The 19,960-nt window shown below is 42.9% G+C and overlaps 1 protein-coding gene across 3 annotated transcripts in view; it reads left to right on the forward strand.

The window, feature by feature from the left end:
* Positions 1-8,059, forward strand: part of LOC126993488 (phospholipid-transporting ATPase ABCA3-like) — a 76,145-nt gene extending 68,086 nt beyond the window's left edge. For all 3 annotated transcript variants that reach the window (XM_050852625.1, XM_050852626.1, XM_050852624.1), the window contains 11 exons: positions 374-539; positions 783-1,004; positions 1,493-1,702; positions 1,815-1,932; positions 2,149-2,350; positions 3,140-3,327; positions 4,947-5,117; positions 5,402-5,524; positions 6,068-6,183; positions 6,657-6,808; positions 7,095-8,059. In XM_050852625.1, the coding sequence (XP_050708582.1) occupies positions 374-539; positions 783-1,004; positions 1,493-1,702; positions 1,815-1,932; positions 2,149-2,350; positions 3,140-3,327; positions 4,947-5,117; positions 5,402-5,524; positions 6,068-6,183; positions 6,657-6,808; positions 7,095-7,148 (1,722 nt within the window). In that variant the 3' untranslated portion in view covers positions 7,149-8,059. The remainder of the gene's footprint in view (positions 1-373; positions 540-782; positions 1,005-1,492; positions 1,703-1,814; positions 1,933-2,148; positions 2,351-3,139; positions 3,328-4,946; positions 5,118-5,401; positions 5,525-6,067; positions 6,184-6,656; positions 6,809-7,094) is intronic.
* Positions 8,060-19,960: the final 11,901 nt, after the last annotated feature.

The raw sequence follows: 19,960 nt of genomic DNA on the forward strand, positions 1-19,960 counted from the left end.
TTTATTGAGTAGTATGTTTTGTTTTGCCCTTGTCCTATTTTCTGTACAGTATAAAAGAAAGCTTATTTAAATAAATTTTTAAAAATCTGGGTAATAGGAGATTAGGGATGTAATGAGTTGATAGAAATGCTGTATACAATTGTTAGTGATAGAGAATAGGGAAACAGATCAGAGACATTTATATAGATGGATAGACCGTCCCATGCTGCAGAGGATCAAAGATAAGAATTAAGAGTTCTCAGTCGTGTAGTGTTGTTAGCATTCACAGTTTACCATAGGACAAATGGGGTGTCAACATTGCAATTGCAAAATAGTCTCATAGTTGTGTCAGACCAGTCCATGCTGCACCCTCACTGGTCATGTCTTGTTGCAGCTGTTTGGCATGAAGGGGCTGAGTGAGGGGGAGCAGCTGGCACGCATCTTCCTGGTATTGTTGCTGTACTGCTGGGCCTCCCTCCCCCTCATGTACCTGTGTTCCTTCCTCTTCTCAGTCCCCTCAGGAGGCTTCACCAAGATGATCATGGCAAATATTATAACAGGTAAGTGGCAGTTGCGGCGCCATGATTTTAGAACCCACAGGTAAGTGGTAATAGTGATAAATTTTGCAGTGGTAAAATTCCACTTACAGTACACCAGAAAAAAAGCACTGATCTTTCTACATACCAGAGAGCTGCTTTTTATTTTGCATCTTAGGGCAAGGAAATTACCAGTGAACATAACCTAATGTATTTACTGCAGACTGCCTTACCACCAACACCTCATCTCCTCCTCCCCACCCCCAGGCATGGCCACCATCATCACGGTCACCATCCTCAGAATCCCAGACCTTGAGCTACAGCACGTGGCAAACCTCCTGGATTGGATCTTCCTGCTCTTCCCATCGTATGCCATGGCTGCTGCTATCACAGATATCTACAGTAATTTCCGGTCCACCGAGATATGCAAGCAGCCGACCTTTGAGCTGATCTGCTCACTGGGAATCGCTCCAAATCCTTGCTGTCGAGGTATGTTTTGAGTTATCACAGGCTAAGGTGGTTAGGACATGTGAAGGGAAGGGAGGATGGTGGGGCACTAGAGAGTAAAAGATGTAGATGCAGCAGGTCCAGGAAAAAAAAAAAAAGCTGACTGGGATAGAATTAAAGTGTCATCTTAAGATAGAAGTAATAACAGGTACAGGTATATTAAACAAATGTTAGGTAGTGATTGTTTATTGGCAACACAGCAATGATATAGTTTTACAAACTGGAGGTTATTGACTAGGTAAAAAACTTTTATTCTGGAGGCTGATGATGCCACTTTTTTTTTCATTAGTACAAATTCATCATTGATGTGCAAATCATAATCAAACTTTTCTGATGAACCTTAACTGGTACTTATGTGAATAGAAAAGTCAGATTCTGCTAATGTTATCCTGTGCTCATTTTTACCAAAAACTTACCTTTGCTCAATGAGAAGCCTCCCCATAAATTAACTCGGAGCACCATCCCCACAGAGGCCAAAGAGTGTGGCGCGTTTGGGTGTGTGGAGTGGACTGAAGACTACCTCGGCTGGGAGAAGTTGGGTGTGGGGCGGATGCTGGTGTTCCTGGGCGTGGAGGGTGTGGCCTTCTTCCTGCTCATCACTCTGGTGGAGATGAAGGTGTTTGAACAAGTCGGGTACTTCCTTGCTCGCCTCAGGAGGGCCATCACTCCTTGGAGGATTGGTGAGTAGGGTTATGGTGATGCTGAATGCTTATGCAACATAGTGGAGTAGTTTGGTAGTGTTACTCACACACATCAAGGTATTAATTGGTATTAATTAATTTTATCTTACAGGCCGGGGTTTGGAGGATGGACAAGATGCAGAGGAGGACGAGGATGTGGCTGCTGAGAGAATCCGCATCCTTGGCACTCCGTCAGAAAAGCTGTGGGAGTCTGATAAGCTGATATTCAGGTAGCTGGTAACATTCAAGGTGGTTATTAGAAAAGGAAAAATGTCAAAATAACTCTATATGCTGCAGTAAATTTACCATGAGTTGTAGAACAGGTGGTGACAAAGTAATTGGCAACATGTACAGGTAGAACAATTCACTCTAAAACCTTATTTCAATGTTGGTTTCACATATTTTAAAGTGAGGGAAGCTCCTGAGCCTCAGCATTTTTATTCCAGGGACCTCTGCAAAACCTACCCTGGAGGGCTGACGGCGGTGAACCACCTCAACCTTGGAGTGCCGCTGGGGGAATGCTTCGGCCTCCTGGGCATCAACGGGGCCGGCAAAACCACCACCTTCAAGATGCTCACTGGTGACTTGCAGGTGTCTGAGGGAGATGCCTTTGTGAATGGCTTCAGCATAAAGGGAGACATAAAAAAGGTGAGGGGAGGAAGGTGTCTGATAAGATAAAACACAACAGCAGGTTTATAAATTCATTTAAATGTGTCAAGGGAGACCTCATAAGAAATCAGTGGCAAGCAATATTCATGAAAGTCACCAACATCTCTAAAACCTATGCATCAAATACATGGATGTGTGAGGAGGAAGGTAGCAGATGTAAGGGAAAATACTGTAGCAGGTTTGTAAAGGCAGTCAACCTAAATGTGTTGGGGTAGACCTTATAAGAAATTAGTATCAAGCAATATACATGAAAGCCATTAACATCTCTAAAACATAGCATTAGAGACATGGTTGTGAAATGAAGCTCAGCAATCACAAATGCATGCAGTGGAAATGAGGCATAAAAGAGTTGCATATGGTGTTTCAGGATAGGATGGAAGAAGTGATTACAGTATATAATTAGTTTAGTATTGGTGTATTAGCAATGAGAGTGGATTGTGTTGTTGATAAAGTTCAGCTTGGTGCTCAAAAGATTATCTGGACATGTGATGAGAATGAATTAGGATTACTTTGTGGAAAAAGTATACAAAAGAGGGATTGAGGGAGAGGTCTGTCTGGGGGAGAACACCAGTGACCTGAATCTATAGAATGGACAAGTATTGGGGAGAGTTTGTGGGCAAGGGACTGAGTATGGTGAGAGGGAGTGCACAGAACCGATAATGTTTGGAGATGCTTCTGCTAAGGCCCCATGAGGGAAGTAGGCATTCATTATTTAGATAGAAAGATAAATTGGATGGATCTCTAGAACAAGCATAACATCACTTACAGGTGCGGCAAGACATTGGCTACTGTCCACAATTTGATGCTCTGCTTGACCACCTGACGGGCCGAGAAACACTGTGCATGTTTGCCCGGCTGCGTGGTGTTCCTGAGGGTCTCATTGACTCCACCATCAAGAGTCTGGCCGAGGAGCTGCTCATCACAGAGCACCTCGAAAACCTGTTCAAGAACTTGAGGTGTGTCATAATGGCAGGGAGATACAATGGATAAATATTAATCTGTACATTATTCTGATACCTTCTCCAGCTGTCCAGATACTTCCTACCTTGCAGTTGGAGATATAGAACTGTTTTTATAAGCTGAACACCCTAAAAAGTGGCCTCTCCACACCATTAGTTTTATTCCCATTGTGAGCTTACCCATAATGTGTAATACAGGTGACTGCTTGCTTTACAAGCATTCTAACAACAATAGTTCATTATAATAGAGATTGCATCTTACTTTTCACTCATAACAAACCCTGAAATGTAATATAAGAACATTTGTTCATTGGGAAATTTTAAACAGAGCATGCTTTTTTTTTTTTTGAGGGGGAGGACACCTTTATGTGCCTGGGGGGTATGTCAACATCCTGTGGGGATACATCCTGAGAGAGAGAGAGTGAGTTCCATTCTCTATCAGTCTTGAGAAGCATTTGATTCCGTTCATTGCAAGGCACTCTAGAATCTTCTGCAACTCTCTGAGATTACTACAAGGACTGTTGGCCTGTCAACTGGACTTTACTCTGAGATTGAAAGTGCTGTGAAGTGTGGCTGGGTGGGGGTTACTGATCCACAGCTCTTGCCTAGTACCCAGTCCATGCAAGTGTTGATAAGTGATGCAGCAAGGACACAGCCCTCCCTCACTTCTGCACTCATGGGTAAGAAGCTGGACACCCCCATCCACCCACACTTTACAGCACTCAGTCCCAGAGTATATAGGCCTGTCAATAGACCAAGTCCTTGGAGGAATCTCATGGAGTCGCAGGAGATCCCAGAGTGCCTTGCAATGCACTGAATCAAATGCCTTCTTAAAATCGACATAGGCTGCAAGCATCCCCTGTCGAAACTTGCATCAATTTTCCACCAGTACACAAAGCGCTAGGATATGGTCAATTACTGACTTATCAGGTGTGAACCCAGACTTATCAGGTCTCTGCAGCTTCAACAGCTGGTTGTGAATCTGCTTGAGCAATAGATGCAAAAGCCCCTTGACTGGCACACTGAGCTGCATAATACCACAGTATTTGTTGCAGTCTTGGCAGTCCCTTTTTCCCTTTCATATAGGGACAACCAGCCCCCTCTTCCAGTCAGGAGGAATGGTATAAGACTGTCATATGGTAGCTAAGACCACATGCAACCCACAGATCATGGCCTCACCTCCATCTTGAAGCAGCTCTGCACTGATGCAAATACCAGCTGCTCTTCCACTCAACCTTGCCATAGCCTCTCTAACTTCAAAGTACTCAGCCCAATGAGCCTTCTGCACATCCATGTCTGACATGAGGCAGTCATCTGCTTTTCACATAGCACTCATTTGACTAGTAGTAGCTTTTGTGAGGAGGGGTTGGAAGCCCCTCCCCAACTAACTCAAATCAGGGACTGGACTGACTTCTAGCCATGGATGGGGACACAAATCCCCTGAGAGGATAAATCCCCCAGCAGTCCAAGCCTGCCTGGGAAGGGTGCCAGTATGGAAACTTGCTCGGGGGGGCCCCCGGGGTTGGTGTCATAGGGTGGGTGAGACAACATGTCCTGTTTCCTTATTGACTGATTGATAACTTCACTGGTCACTGAGTCTGGGATTGTCCTTTCAGTGGCGGCAACAAGAGGAAGCTGAGCACAGGCGTGGCATTGGTGGGTGACCCTCCACTGGTGCTGCTGGATGAGCCTTCTTCAGGGATGGATCCAGTGGCACGCAGACTCCTGTGGGATGTCTTGACTTCTGTCAGGGATGCTGGCAGGAGCATCATCCTCACATCACACAGGTAGGCCAAAAGGAAGTGTTGCTGCCGTTTCCACTACTCTGGTCCTGTTGGTATTAATGTTCTTGGCTTTTTCCTATGAAGGAAACATGTCCTTATCTAGATGCAATATACATTTAGAAATTGGTCACAACTATTATTTACAAAATTATTTCCATTCTTCATTCCTCATAAACAGTATTTGACTGATAAAAGTAACATGACTACAATACCTACTCCAAGAGTGTATACACCAAACACGACCTGTGCTAACACTGTCCTTCCCCTTGTGGTTGCCCCCTCACCAGCATGGAGGAGTGTGAGGCGCTGTGCACCCGCTTGGCCATCATGGTGAATGGCAAGTTTTGCTGCCTGGGCTCACCACAGCACCTCAAGAGCAAGTTCAGTGAAGGCTACTCCATTATTATCCGGTAAGGAGCAGAAGAATATTTCACATTCATTTAGGCCCTTTTTTAGGGGAACAAATTACTCAAGAAATTGAGTACTAGGCATTATTCAGTACAAATAAAAGATGAAAACATCTGGAAGGTTGAGGTCTTACATGCTTTAAATCCCATTGACAGTGTTAGACTGAGGATCCCCAAGCCAGGCAACTCACATTATACAGCTCTGCATAATTGTGAAGAGCAGTACCTCTTCCATGCAGCTGATGCTATGGCTGAAGTGTGAACTTGCATTCTCAAGAATTCAAGCCATAAACTTTATCAGTCAATCTTTCCCACTAATGAACATTTAGTAAACAACTGATATGACAAACAGGCACACTTATGTTTTTGCTATGACATTGATAAACAGGCACACAATGTTTTCACTATGACTCAAACAAAAAGTCTAGTCCTATGGTTTCCCCTTGCCTCCAAAGACCTTGCATAGTAATGCAATGTTTTAACCAGGAGACAGGCAACAGTGGAAATGATCCTAATAAACAATCATTTGGTGTCTCCCTTGCCAAGCGTGAGCATGAACCAGCCAGACCAGGAGGAAGAGGCAGTCACCATAGACCTGTCGTCCTCCCAGCTACCCCCAGAGATGCGTGCTGTACATGACTATATGAAGGAGACATACCCAGGTAAGTCTTCAGGCATCATTATGGCAAAGAAGAAATCATATGCTATGTCCCAGTTAGTGATGTTCCAGGAGGGTACAAGAAAGTAGATATAGGGCATGTTTGCCCATTCCCATGCAACATTCCAATTAGTAATCAAATCAGGATAAAACTTCTCTGGAAAATTGATATGGTATATAAAAATGTGTATATATATGGATGTGGATATAAATCAATAATTGTCAAATTATAGAATGTGTACAATGATATTTAATTTTTATGCCTTGGCTAAATTTCCCAGTTTTTCCAAGGGATAATTATTTATTGGAATGTTATGTACAAATTACCTTTCAAACTTTATCTGCTTATGGAAAAGAAAGTGTTACTGTTAACACATGCACCTAGTGTTAGCTTAAGTACGTTGGATCAGAAAAACTTCAATGTGCTTTTGCACACTTTCTCCAACAACTGCTTATCCTAAACTACCTTCTTAACAGCCAACCACCTTCGGGAGATGCAGTGGGGGCGGCTGGAGTACTTTGTCCCAGCAGAGAGCCTGACCTGGGCCGCAGTGTTTGGTACTCTGGAGCGTAGCCGCCAGCACCTTCCCATCGAGGACTACAGCGTCACACAAACCACACTGGAGAGGGTCAGTTGACTTCCTTGATCCTGTGGGTTGAAGAAAATGTAGCAAGCCAAACCAATGGAAGCCCAATAGAAAAAAAAGTGCCTTCTTGGAGACAATGAACAAGTCAACAATACTCTTTCTCTTCCCATTCATGGCATGATTTTTAGACACCCAACACTCTAAAATCAGTAAATGTGATTCCTGAGGCTGATAAGAAAAGGCTAATAGTCTTTACCACATTTTGTTTAATGAACTTTTTACCTCAACCATGATACCAGTCAAGTTACATGTTGCATTATTTCCGCAGGTGTTCCTCACCTTCACCCGAGGCCAGCGGCCAGACGAGGAGAACAAGAGATAACTACAGGCAAGGGTGTGAGCAAGAGGAGGGCACAGTTACCTTACTTAATGTCAAAGCCACACCCTACTGTTAAGACGGGATGTGGACTCCATGTTATGTTGTTCTAGTACTGATGTTATTGCTAGTCATTTTTCTCATAATACACTGTATTATCTGTTTAGAGTATTACAGTGATTTTGGATGAATCTCAATCTTTTGTTAGCAACTATATAACTAGAGGGAGGGAAAATTGTATATTTTTGTTTATGGAACCAGGAGGTGGCAACCTTTACTCAACACTTGCCTGGTGCAAGCAGCCTAGATTTACTCTTGCAGTGCAGGGTTGACAGTCAGGTATGGGAGTCTGATTTCCTATCTTCATGCCAAGGAAGGACGCTTCAAAACCCAATTCTGTGCCTGCCCAGGGTTCAGAATGTCTGAATCACTAGTGTGAATGCGATGCATATGTTTGTGTGTAAATGATGATGTGGCCCGTTTCATTGGGTAAACTCCTGACTAAAATGTATAATTTTTAGAGTGTGGTGAAGGAAAGGGAATAATGAACATTGCAAATTTAGCCTGTCATTGTATTGTGCAGATGGTGGCAACACAATTTATGGAGTTAAAAAGTTTGTGGTGATTTGTATGTTTGAAATCAAACCCTAGAAAATATATAAATAACTTGAGTGTTGGCAATTAAATACTTGAAAGGCACAAAAGCAGTACAATTTTGATGATTTCCTTAAAACTGTAATCTGTAAGATTAGGTGAAGTCTATACACAACAGCTGTGATCAACTAGGATGTAAGACAAATAATCAAATATATGAATATTTTCAGCACTGTATATAAGCAGCATTAAAAATCAAAGCAATTATATGTTAGCCAAATGAAGGCCTTATGTGATGATATATTAATAAACACAAAAAGCAAGCCACTGGCTCCCTAAACCCTAAGGTGAGTGGCAGAGTATCTCTACCACACACTCAACATTATAATCCAGCAGTTAATGAAGACTGTTTGGCAAACTTCCCCAGGCATGAAATTAGCAGGGAGTTAACTTGTGAATTAGGGTGTTCAGCAGTTTGTACGAATCATTCCAATTAGCGCTCATATTGAGAAAAGAAAACTGGAAAATAGATCTGAGGGATAAACATTGTCAAAATAAAATATGAAATCAAACTTTATTTTGACTTTCATTTTAATACCTTGGTTCATTTCCCATTCTAGCTATTTTTTATGATATAGCACAGTGGAATGCTGCATACATACGTGAAAACTATTGTACTATGTGATGACTTCCCAGAGCTGAATAGGGGCTGAATGTATGTCTGTCTTAGCAGGAGATGGACATTGAGGTTCACCCAAAAGCATTTCCATACACACAAATTTGAAGACTTAAAACAATACCTTACACAGAGTAGTAAATCCTCAACAAATATATACTGTTTTTGTAATTTTTATTGTGTGAGCTGGATTGAAGGGTCAAATTGCTATAACTGGAACATTCATTGACACATTGAATACTAATATTACTTCCAAATGAAATATATGTACGGTAGATGGATTTAGATGCTTTAACAAAGACCACATTAATCACTTATTGGCAGACTCCCTACTCTGGACTAGGGTCTGTGTGGTCTGAACATCTATGGAAATCTTACCTGGCACCAAGGAAGAGGTGTTGAAGAACCTGTTGAGAGGAGGAGGAAGGCACTCTCCATCACTTCAATGGATACAATGCCGGAAGACTCTGGCCAGGGAGAAGAGAGAGTTGCTTATGAAATGAATGAATACCTCTGAAGAATAAAAATAAGCTAAAACTAATATAATAAGACCAAACAAAATCCCAAAACCAACAGTAATTACAATCATGCATTTACAACTCTAGCATAAACATAATAGAGAAGAAAAATAGCCATAGTGTAGGCAAACAATAAAACTATGACCACATGTGATAAGAGTGCGCAAGAAGCTCAGGTCGTTAAAAATATTGATGTGCTTTGGCTGCTCCTTTGTCCTCTGCATCCTGGAAGATCAGGCCAAGAGCAAACAGCTGCTGGACCTGTGATGGAGTCTCTGGGACACTCACCACTTTTACTCCTGATTATTTTCTTGTTCATTTTCTTTACATCCTAGCCTATAGCTACGGTAGGCTTTCTTGGGTGGGCCTGGTGGTCAGCCCAAGCCCATCATGGCGCAGGCAAGTGATCTTTTTCCGTTTATGTACAGCGCTAAAATTAATTTAATATAGATTTTCTTATGTATTTTTGCGGTCCGTAGAACTGAATATGACAACTGTTTTATGGAGAAACGAACAAACAGTTTTAAGTTATTTTCTCCTTGATGCTGCAGCAGTCGCAGTCCTCAAAATAGCTTCCGCAGAGGGCTTTAGGGTCGGGGGAGCATATTTAAACTACTCCAACCGAACCTTACGATTTATCTGATGGGGGCTGCGCCCCTCGACCCCCTTTAATAATTAGGGGGCTACGCCCCTCCCTGACCCCCCTCATGTGGTATATATGTGACTTATTTCTGAAGCGAGGAGGTATTTCGCAACACCTGTTGCAGCCTCGCTGCGCCAGCAGTAAATTCAGAGGCGACGCGCTTTCGTAAACATTATCCCATATTTTCAGAGAGTAAAAAAAAGTCTCTTGAATTGGATTTTCAAAGCGTTTCCATGATCAAGGAAGGTTTGCAAACGGAAAAGATCTCATAAATTGTATATGGATACTGAATATTACGACTTTTAAAGTTTGAATTCCTTCCGCACAGTAATAGATAGAAGCAAAAATAACTTTAAAGGCAAATAACTCAAAAACTGTTAATTTCTCCAAAAATAATGTGGGATATTCTGATTCTGACGGACAAAAAATACATAGAAAATCTATATTAAAATTATTTTTAGCGCTGTATCAATGCCGAAAACGGAAAAGACCCAGCAAGTGCTTACAGTGCCGTCACGTCATCTATTTTTGGCCTGGCATGCTGCCCCCCCTCTCAGAGCTCATTCTCCTTGATTTCCCCTTGACAGTTCCTCTTCAGGACAGCATGTGGGTAGTCTTAGGCCACTCAGCGGGGACTGAAAATTCCAGTGTGCTAGGGCGGCGTGATTCAAATCTTGCATCATCTAGGGCACAGCGAACGGCAGGATCGAGTATACGCCAGCACCACTCAGCCCTCCCTCCTTCAGTCAGAAGGAATGGTACCAGATTGTTATGCAGCAGTCAAGGCTCACACACAGTTCACTGATCATGGCCTCACCTACAACCTTTGGAGCAGCCACACTGATGTGTTAAAAACACAAGCTGCCTTCCCACCTCTCAACCTTAAGCACAGCCTCTGACCTCATTGAGAGGGTGGGGGCTGTCACACATGGGTGGATCAGCATCCATTACACTGCACCACTTATACTATTTGGAATTCAGCTGTTGGAAACTGGCAGCTTGGGGGGGGCCTCCATCATGTTCAAGGCTCATAGAACTCCAGTCCAATGTGCTCTATGCCCATCTACATGTTTGATATGAGTAGGGTAAATTCTAGTGTTTTGCCCACATTCCCTCCCCTCATACAAGCTTGGGGACCTGGGTAAATGTGTTTCGTGGGGATGATGAACCAATGCATCGCGTATTTTTAGTTGGGGGGGGTAAAACTCCTGCAAATTTAGGGAATTTTCCTCCCACCAACCACTAAAATAAGCGTCGAGGACGAATTTAGTGTTTCCTGTAATGGGAAACCACGCACCTACTGATCCCCCAGGCTTGTTTCCTTTTGTAGGAGAAGCGTAGTGAACCCACCAAACGATGTGCTTCCACCTCAACCATCTGGCGGTGGCACCGGAGGTCAGTCTGTGCTCACATAAACCGCTTCCACAATTACACACTCATGCTATGTCTCTCTAGTAGGCGGTCAGTCACTCCCTCACCGCAAGGTTTATAGTCCTCCAAGTAGAGTCCGTGGTACCAAACACAGTGTGGTCTTCAATTGTTTAATGCTCGACAATTAAGTAAAAACCCACCGGCTAGCTGGGATCTGCGGGTTGTAAGCAGGAAGTGCAGGCTCCGAACCCTCCTGCCCGAGCTGTTCGAACACGTGAATCCCACTGACTGGATTTTAACTTGTTTTCACAAGTTCGGTATCTCCCAATATAACAAGGTGATTGTGGATATTGACTCCGCGCCCAAAGAATACCGAGATAATTGACGCCCATACTATCATAGTTAAAAACAAAGTACTCTGGGTAAAGTAAAGAAGCCGAATGAATCCTCTTCCCCAACGATCTTGGGGGACCGGCGTAGAACTCTGGGGTATTTGGGTGGGGGAGCATATTTAAACCACTCCAACCGAAACTTTACGACTCTGGTTGAACGAGGGGGCTTCGCCCCTTTGACCCCCTGCAACAACGTTAGTCAATGATCAGTTGCAAAGCAGCTTAACATTCCAAAAACCCTGAAGTTCTGAAGAATCTTAACAAGTGCTTAGGGTTGATGCACTGAATCCTCCTTCTTAGCTAAAGGTAAAGTTAGGGGCATAAATTTAGCTGCACATGACCTTGTCCCTCATCTCCATCACATTGGCCTCTAAGCCTGTGGCTGGAATAACCCATTACCTGGGGATTATTAGTGACCAGTGTGGCATCCCCTGGTTACCAGTTAAATACCTTCCCTTATAGGGTATTCCATTTTTGGGTCGATCCGAAAGGGAGGGCTGAGCCAGGAATCAAAACCAGCAGATTTGTAGCTAGGCACATGCTAAACCACTTCACCATGGAAGATGTTATTCCTCCAAAAGCTTTGTCGCGTTACACTGAAAAGTACATAATACTTATTAGTAAATCTTCTATCATTTAGGAAAAATATAGAACTTTCTAAAGGAAACAGCATCAACGAAATGTTCCATGTGATTTTAAAACTAGGCTACCAATAAGCTGCTAGAATAAGATACTATGTATAAGGATCCCATTCATAAACTCCTAAATCTATTACTATTTCAACCAACACCTCAGAACAAGGCTTATACACAGAGAGGGTGGGTTAACAGTATGGCACACCTGATAAAGACTAGTGTGCGGTACAGGATTCAGGGTTACCGTAAGTGTGGTTGAAGATTTTGTTTGACGTTAACACAAAATACATGAAAATTTCTCCAGAAAGGTTGGCAGCTGTTGATATACCAGATATATTCATGGCAGAAAAAACATACTGAGACAATGTAGAGACCAGGCTGCCTGTCCTATAACCCTCCAACAGTAAAAGAAATATATAGGCCATGCAGAAACAAAACAAAAACAATGACAACATGCACTAACGTAATGAATACTTCAAATTTCAAATATAAATAACATATATGAGTATAAAAATAGAGGTCAAAGTGGTTGTTATGAATGTTTACCAAAGCTTCTACTTCATTTGGATTATTTTACAGAATTACCAAGGCGTTGAAAAAGTAAATAATAACAGCTGACACATACAATTCTCCTCAACACGATAATATTATCAGAGTTTACCATTAATCCGAAAAGGTGGAAACACAATTACCATATTATGTTGTAAACACACACACACACACACACACACACACACACACACACACACACACCACTGAGCTCTGTGTGCTCTTCAATGAGGAGACAGCTGGCCATTGTCTCTGAGAGAGACCCGCAAGACACCTGAAGAGGAGGCAGTGCACTACACACACACACGTAAAAAGAACCCTGGTTCGATTCCCAGGCTGGATTTGAAACACTTGGGCATGTTTCCTCCCCACGTGTAACCCCACTTCATGTAGCAATAATTTTATACCGGATGTAAATCGAATTTTGTATTTGATCTCGTAACCCGGAAGTGAGTGTGTGGCCATTCCCATCCATAGACCGGTCATATAATGGGAGTTCACTATGGACTTGCAGCCCGAGAGTGAGTGTGTGTCATTGGGCTTTATTCCCATCCGTTAATCTGCAGGTCATACGTGAGTTGCCCTAGGACCCACACACATATATATATATATATATATATATATATATATATATATATATATATATATATATATATATATATATATATATATATATATATAAATATATACTATATATATATATATATATATATATATATATATATATATATATATATATTATATATATATATATATGATATATATATATATATATATATATATATATATATATATATATATATATATAGATATATATATATATATATATATATATATATATATATATATATATATACTATATATATATATATATATATATATATATATATATATATATATATATAGTATATATTTATATATATATATATATATATATATATATATATATATATATATATATATATATATATATATATATATATATATATATATATATATATATATATATATATATGTTAAGATAAGAACATAAGAACGTAGAAGTAGTCTGCAAGAGGGGCCGGTTGGCCTAAACAAGGCAACTCAAAATACACTCAACCCCACCTTTACTCTCACCACTCCATGGCTTTATCTAACCTCTTCCTGAATGTATCTGTGGTATTGTCCCCAAGCCTGTTCCATTCATCTACCACTCCTATTGGTGAGTACCAATTCTTGCCACATGTCTTTTGTTAGAATCTGTATTTGTTCTAACTTAAAACCATTGCTACGCGTCTCTACCACAGTTTCTTTTACTATCAAAATCTTATGCTGACATCCCCTTTATTAAAAGCTTTTCCTTCATCCACTTACAGACTTCTGATCAAGTGCTTCGCTTGACCTTTCGCCTTTCTAGGGAGTGTATATTTGAAATGCTTCAGCCCCACCTGTCTTCCATATAGGCAAGTTTCTCACCCCTGAATCATCTTTGTCCTCCTCCCTCTGTAGTTATATATATATATATATATATATATATATATATATATATATATATATATATATATATATATATATATATATATATATTTTTTTTTACAAAGAAGAGGAGTCAGCCTCAAGGACATACAATTGTAACAAATGTAAAAAAAAATAAAAAAAATGTCTCTAAACAAAAGAGTTAAGAGGTGGCCGAAAGATAGGTCAGTTTCAGGGAGGAGGTAGGTGTCCTGATACCTCCTCTTGAGAAGGAGCTCAAGTCAGGCAGGAGGAAATGTTAGATGAATAAGATTGTTCCAGAGATTACCAGCGTGAGATAGAAGAGTGAAGATGCTGGTTAACTCTTGGGTAAGGGGATTTGGACAGTAAAAGGGATGAGCTTGAGTAGGAAAGTCGGTAATAATAGTGTAGGAGGGCCGCGGAGGGGAGGAGGCATACAGTTAGAAGTAAGTTCGGAAGAGCAGTCAGCATGAAACTATCGATAGAAGATAGAAAGAGAGGCAACATGGCGGCGAAATTTAAGAGGTAGAGAACTATTAGTAAGACGAGGAGAGATGATGAGACGAATAGCCTTAGACTCCACTCTGTCCAAGAGATCTGTGAGTGTAGCCCCCACACGTGAGATGCATACTCCATACGAGGGCGGACAAGGCCCTGTAATGGATAGAGCTGTGCCTTTATGCGGGCAAACATTTGCCTGTGCCACAGCGAGCTTGGGCCGACAACCAGGCCCCCACCAAGAAAGCCTACCCCAGCTCTCGGCTAATACGTAAAAAAGTAAATAAATAACACGGGTAGTCTTACACAGTGTTCAAGGACTTACATCTGTATACACTAAACTTACATCGGTATACACTATAATGATTCATCAGTGTTTCTTCTGGCCATTCCTGTTTATATTAGCAGGAGCCGCGATTGGAGGTTTTTTTTTGTGTGTGTGTGTGTGTTCGTGTGTTCGTTTATTGACTTTTACCGTAAATAGTAATAATCTCATCGGTAGAAAATTTTAAGGGCTGCGACTACGGGGTGTCCTACTGTGTATATGGTACGTCCATTAGCTTTGAAATCTTAGTATGTTTTTTGTCGGTGTAAAGGTGTGATACTCTGTGAATTTACATTAAATTCGGGTGAGGAGACTCAAACAAAGCGGGGTTTTTTTTGTTTGTTTGTTTCGCATGCTTTATATTTCAGTTAATCGCTTTGAAAAAAAAACATAGAAACTTTGTTTACCTATCTACATTTCGCATTGATAAAATTTTGTAATTTTTTTTTTGTCTTCGAAAAAATTGTAACGATTTTTTTCATTGTGTCCCGTTTTCTTTTGACATTTTTTGACATTTTATCAATAGCAAAAATTGTCCTTTAGTTGTATTTTTAAATGATACCTAACAAAAGTCGGTCAGACTTTTTTTCGATTTTGTGATTTTTTTTTTAATTTAAAAACTACTTTTCGAGATATTGGCTCCAAATATGTTTTTCCATTTCATCCCTGTCTTGCCATTTGTATTTATTATTCACGTATTGTTGTGTATACCTTGTTGACTTACTGAAGAATGATAAGGCGTCTGGTCCCGCACACCCGCTCGCTTCTACCTCTAAATACCTCGCTTCTACGCTACTCTCTTGCTTTGTTTTCTGAGTTGGCCGCCCATAAGCCCTCTTGATGTTGATGACTATTTATGGCGCCTTGCGCTTGTACATCATTTGTAAGGACGTTTTTTTGGCTGAGTGGAGAGAAAACTACGACGCACTCTCCTGTCTGTTCCGACTGGCACTGCTTTGGCGCCTCTCTTCCCCTGTCTCGCCGCTCGGAGGAGAGAATGACATGAGAAACTTTTACGGAGAAAAAATATTCAAATGTAATTTTACTTATATACAAGCATTGAACGATACATGCACATGTTGACGTATGTCCGCTATGACGCAACAGCCCTCCAGGTGGAAGGGGTTCTAATTTTACGAAACAAGCCTCACCACCTGGCAGTTAGGCTTTCCGGCCATGCTGAGCGAAAAACATGTACTCTTACTATTTTAATATATTCGTCGAAAATACCCCGTAGTAACTCTGTTGGTGGTGGCGAGGTTCTAAAGTGCTAATCGGCTCACGGATAGAGACAAGTACCAACGATGAACATGAAACACAATTTTAAAGTATTCTGTGCAGTGCACCATTTTCTTATGTCACTGAGGGAAGGAACACGCGATTCGAGCGGTGACTGCTACAGATATTCCCCCCCAGTGACTTCATAGAAGGAACGATATCTTCCTGGTGCGGACTGGTGCAGACGGTGTTGTTTCGGCGACGGAGAGCTGGGGCGCCTGGTCTGGGGCCAGCAGGTACGCCGGCTTGACCTGTCTGGAGACCGCGTCCTGAGAACCATGTTTGTTCATCGTGACAGTCTTTCTGGTCCGTCTCAGGACGCGGTAGGTCCTTGTAGGGCTGCTGCAGGGGCCGCCGAACGGCATCCACGCGCACGAAGACGTGGTGGGTGCAGGTGTCGAGGTCCTGGCTGACGAAGGTCTTCTTCGGGGAAGAGCGAGGCTGCACTGGCTGGAGGCTCCTCATGGCACCTTGAGGCGGGCGGCGAAGTCCTGGACGCCGCAGGGGCGGGTGGTGGGATCCAGGAGGCGGTGGTTAAATCCAGGGGCAGCTAGTAATCCCAGTGGGGTGTCACTGTGTTTGCGTGTCTACTGAGTCTGCGGTGTGTGGTGGCGTATACACTGAGTCTGTATGGCGTGTACACTGAGTCTGTGTGTGGCGTGTACACTGAGTGTGTGGCACTGTGTGTCTCAGTAATATGTCGCACTGTGTTTGAGTGTTCACTGAGTCTGTGTAGTGTGTCACACGATGTGCGTGTCTCAGTCGCCGGACCAGCAGAAAAGCAGGGAGGAGGAGGGGTGGGGGGGGTGAGCGCCGGGAGAAGCACCATGGGGCACAAAAGATGCCTGAAGGGCGCTGAAGATGCCTGGAGGAGGCGCACAGAGGGAGCCTAGAAGAGGCGCACAGAGGGAGCCTAGAAGAGGCGCACAGAGGGTGCCTGGAAGAGGCGCACAGAGGGTGCCTGGAAGAGGCGCACAGAGGGTGCCTGGAAGAGGCGCACAGAGGGTGCCTGGAAGAGGCGCACAGAGGGTGCCTAGGGGAGGCACAGAGGGTGCCTGTGGGAGACGCAGAAGGCGTCTGGGGGAGGCACAGAGGGTGCCTGGGGAAGGCGCAGAAGGCGCCTTGGGGAGGGCGGGGGAAAACCCTGAAGGTGGTAACATCTACGGTGTAATATTTCTCCTGACCTGAGTGCTCAGCCCCACGAACCCCGAATGGAGGTGAGGATTTTTTGCCCCTGGAGTGGGCGGACTAATTGGACAAGTTACCCTGCCCAGGTCCTCCACTCTGGGAGAGAGTGCCCTTGGTACGGCACCGGCTATAAGCCACCTTGAACCATAGCAACACTCCGGGGTCACCAATTGTTGGTGGTAGCGAGTGTTCTAAGTGCTAATCGGCTCACGGATAGAGACAAGTACTAACGATGAACATGAAAACACAATTTTAAAGTATTCTGTGCAGTGCACCATTTTCTTATGTCACTGAGGGGAAGGAACACGCGATTCGAGCGGTGACTGCTACAACTCACGGATTGAATAAAGTAACTCACTACCAATCATCAATAATCGTGACTAATTTGTGGTAATTGTGGCTGTTATTGATAATCTGGAAGATAAATTGTATATGAAATTTACTTTGAATTTCGGAATTACTCCAAGTGTGTCGTGTGTCCGTCCTCTAACATCATATGGTGGGCCAGAGGGAATTACCCGTGTGTGGATAAGATTGCCTTTGTACGCTGTCATTATTGCACACACACACACACACACACACACACACACACACACACACACACACACAACACTGTTCGGCTGCAAATTATATAAGTTCGGGCGTTCCTTCGCCGCCACCATTACCGTGGCCACCAGCCTGCTGTCCACAGCTTCTACTCTGCTGCTGTAAAGTATATGAGTCAATGGAACGATGTATTTACGTTATTACATACGTTTTATTACAACAATCAGTCTTGGCTGATATTGGTGACACATTTACTGGGGTTGTGGATAGTGTGCCTCCGCGGTGTGGTGGGCAGCGCGCGGAGCTACGAATCCACGGGCCTGGGAAGATATGCCGGCCGCATATTTAGGAAGGTAGCTACGGTTTTCTAATGCCGCGCCACACTCCTCGCTGATTCGCCGGCTGGCTCTCAATCTCCGCCCACACTCAACGCGCGTGCGCGTGCGTGGTATTACCCAGTTGTATTTATAGTTGTGACATACGGGAAAAGAGCTATGCTCGCGCTGTCCTGTCTCCATATTCACTCTTATCCAACTTTTCTTTTAAAATCATGAATGTTTCTTGCACAAACCACCTTCTCCTTCAGTCTATTCCATAGCTCAATGTTTTGTTTGGGAAGGTACACTTTTCACATCTCTCCTACACGTGGTCGCCCTCAACTTCTTTCCATGTCCTCTTGTTTTCCTCTCGTTCCACACACACAGATCCTCTCTGTCCAAATGCTCCATTCTGCTCGCCACCCTGTACACCGCTATCAGAGCTCCTCTGTCTCTTCTTCTTTCCAGGGTTGTGAGCCCCATGCTATTGAGTCTCTCCTCATAAGTCCGATCTCGAAGTTTCTGTACCATCTTAGTTGCCTCTCTGCACTCTTTTCCAGCTTCTTTATGATCTTCTTTTCGTGAGGAGACCAGACCACTGCTGCATACTCTAACTTTGCCCTTATCATTGGGATTATTATTTTCATCATCTCCTCATCCAAGTACACAAATGCCGTCCTTATGTTCCTCAGCAAATTCAGAGTTTGTCATGTTATGCTGTTGATGTGTTTGTCCGGTGACATATTCTCTGCGAGTCACTCCCAAATCTTTTTCCTCCACCTCTGCATATTATCTTACTTCCCATCTTAAAATCATATTTACATCTTCTGCCACTCCTACCAAACTCCATTTTTTTACATTTCGAGGTTGAATTCCATCTGCCATGTACCACTCCACTTATATTATATCCAGGTCCGTTGCAATGCCTCACAGTCCTTCACATTATTCACTCGTCTCAATAGTTTTGCATCATCTGCAAACAAACTCACATAGCTGGACACTCCATCCACCATATTTCATATAAACAGGAAACATTATTGGTGCCAACACCGAACCTTGCGGACTCCACTCATCACAGGGCACCAGTTGGAAACCCTGTCCTGATTATCGTCCTCATTTCCCTGTTAGTTAGAATTCAGACACGGAAGTGGAATAAAGGCAGTGCTGTGAAAAGAAAGATGGGACAGTCTTGATGGATGCAGAGGAGGCGGGACAGATGCAGTGAATATAATATTATTATTATAAGAGAGCTGTTTAGTGATGAGAGACCAGAGATGGATGACACGGCCGAAGGAAATGAAGGCCTAGAAATTTTAGAGGAAGTAAATGGGCAATGAAAGACCTGAAGAGAGGAAAGGCAGCAGGAGGCGAGAGTGTTACAATATAAATGTTGCAAGCAGTTGAAGATATACAGTAAAGTGTATCAGAGATAGTGAACAAGGTCTACAATTCTTTTTTCTTTTACAGCAGAGGAGTCAGTTCAAGGCATAAAAAGGTAACAAATGTGAAAAAAAACTGCAACTCACTGCTCATATAAAGAGTTAGAGGAGTGGCCGAAAAATAGGTCAATTTCGGAAGGAGAGGTGCCCTGATACCCTCCTCTTGAAAGAGTTCAAGTCGTAAGTTGGAGGAATACAAATGAAGGAAGATTGTTCCAGAGTTTACCAGCGTGGGATGAGAGAAGGAAGATGCTGGTTAACCTTGCGTAAGTGGATTTGGACAGTAAAGGGATGATCTTGAGTAGAAAGTCGTGTGGCGAGGCCGCGGGAGGGGAGGCATGCGGTTAGCAAGTCTGAAGAGCAGTCAGCATGA

Source organism: Eriocheir sinensis, unplaced genomic scaffold (assembly GCF_024679095.1).
Source record: "Eriocheir sinensis breed Jianghai 21 unplaced genomic scaffold, ASM2467909v1 Scaffold620, whole genome shotgun sequence".
Taxonomy (NCBI): Eukaryota; Metazoa; Arthropoda; class Malacostraca; order Decapoda; family Varunidae; genus Eriocheir; species Eriocheir sinensis.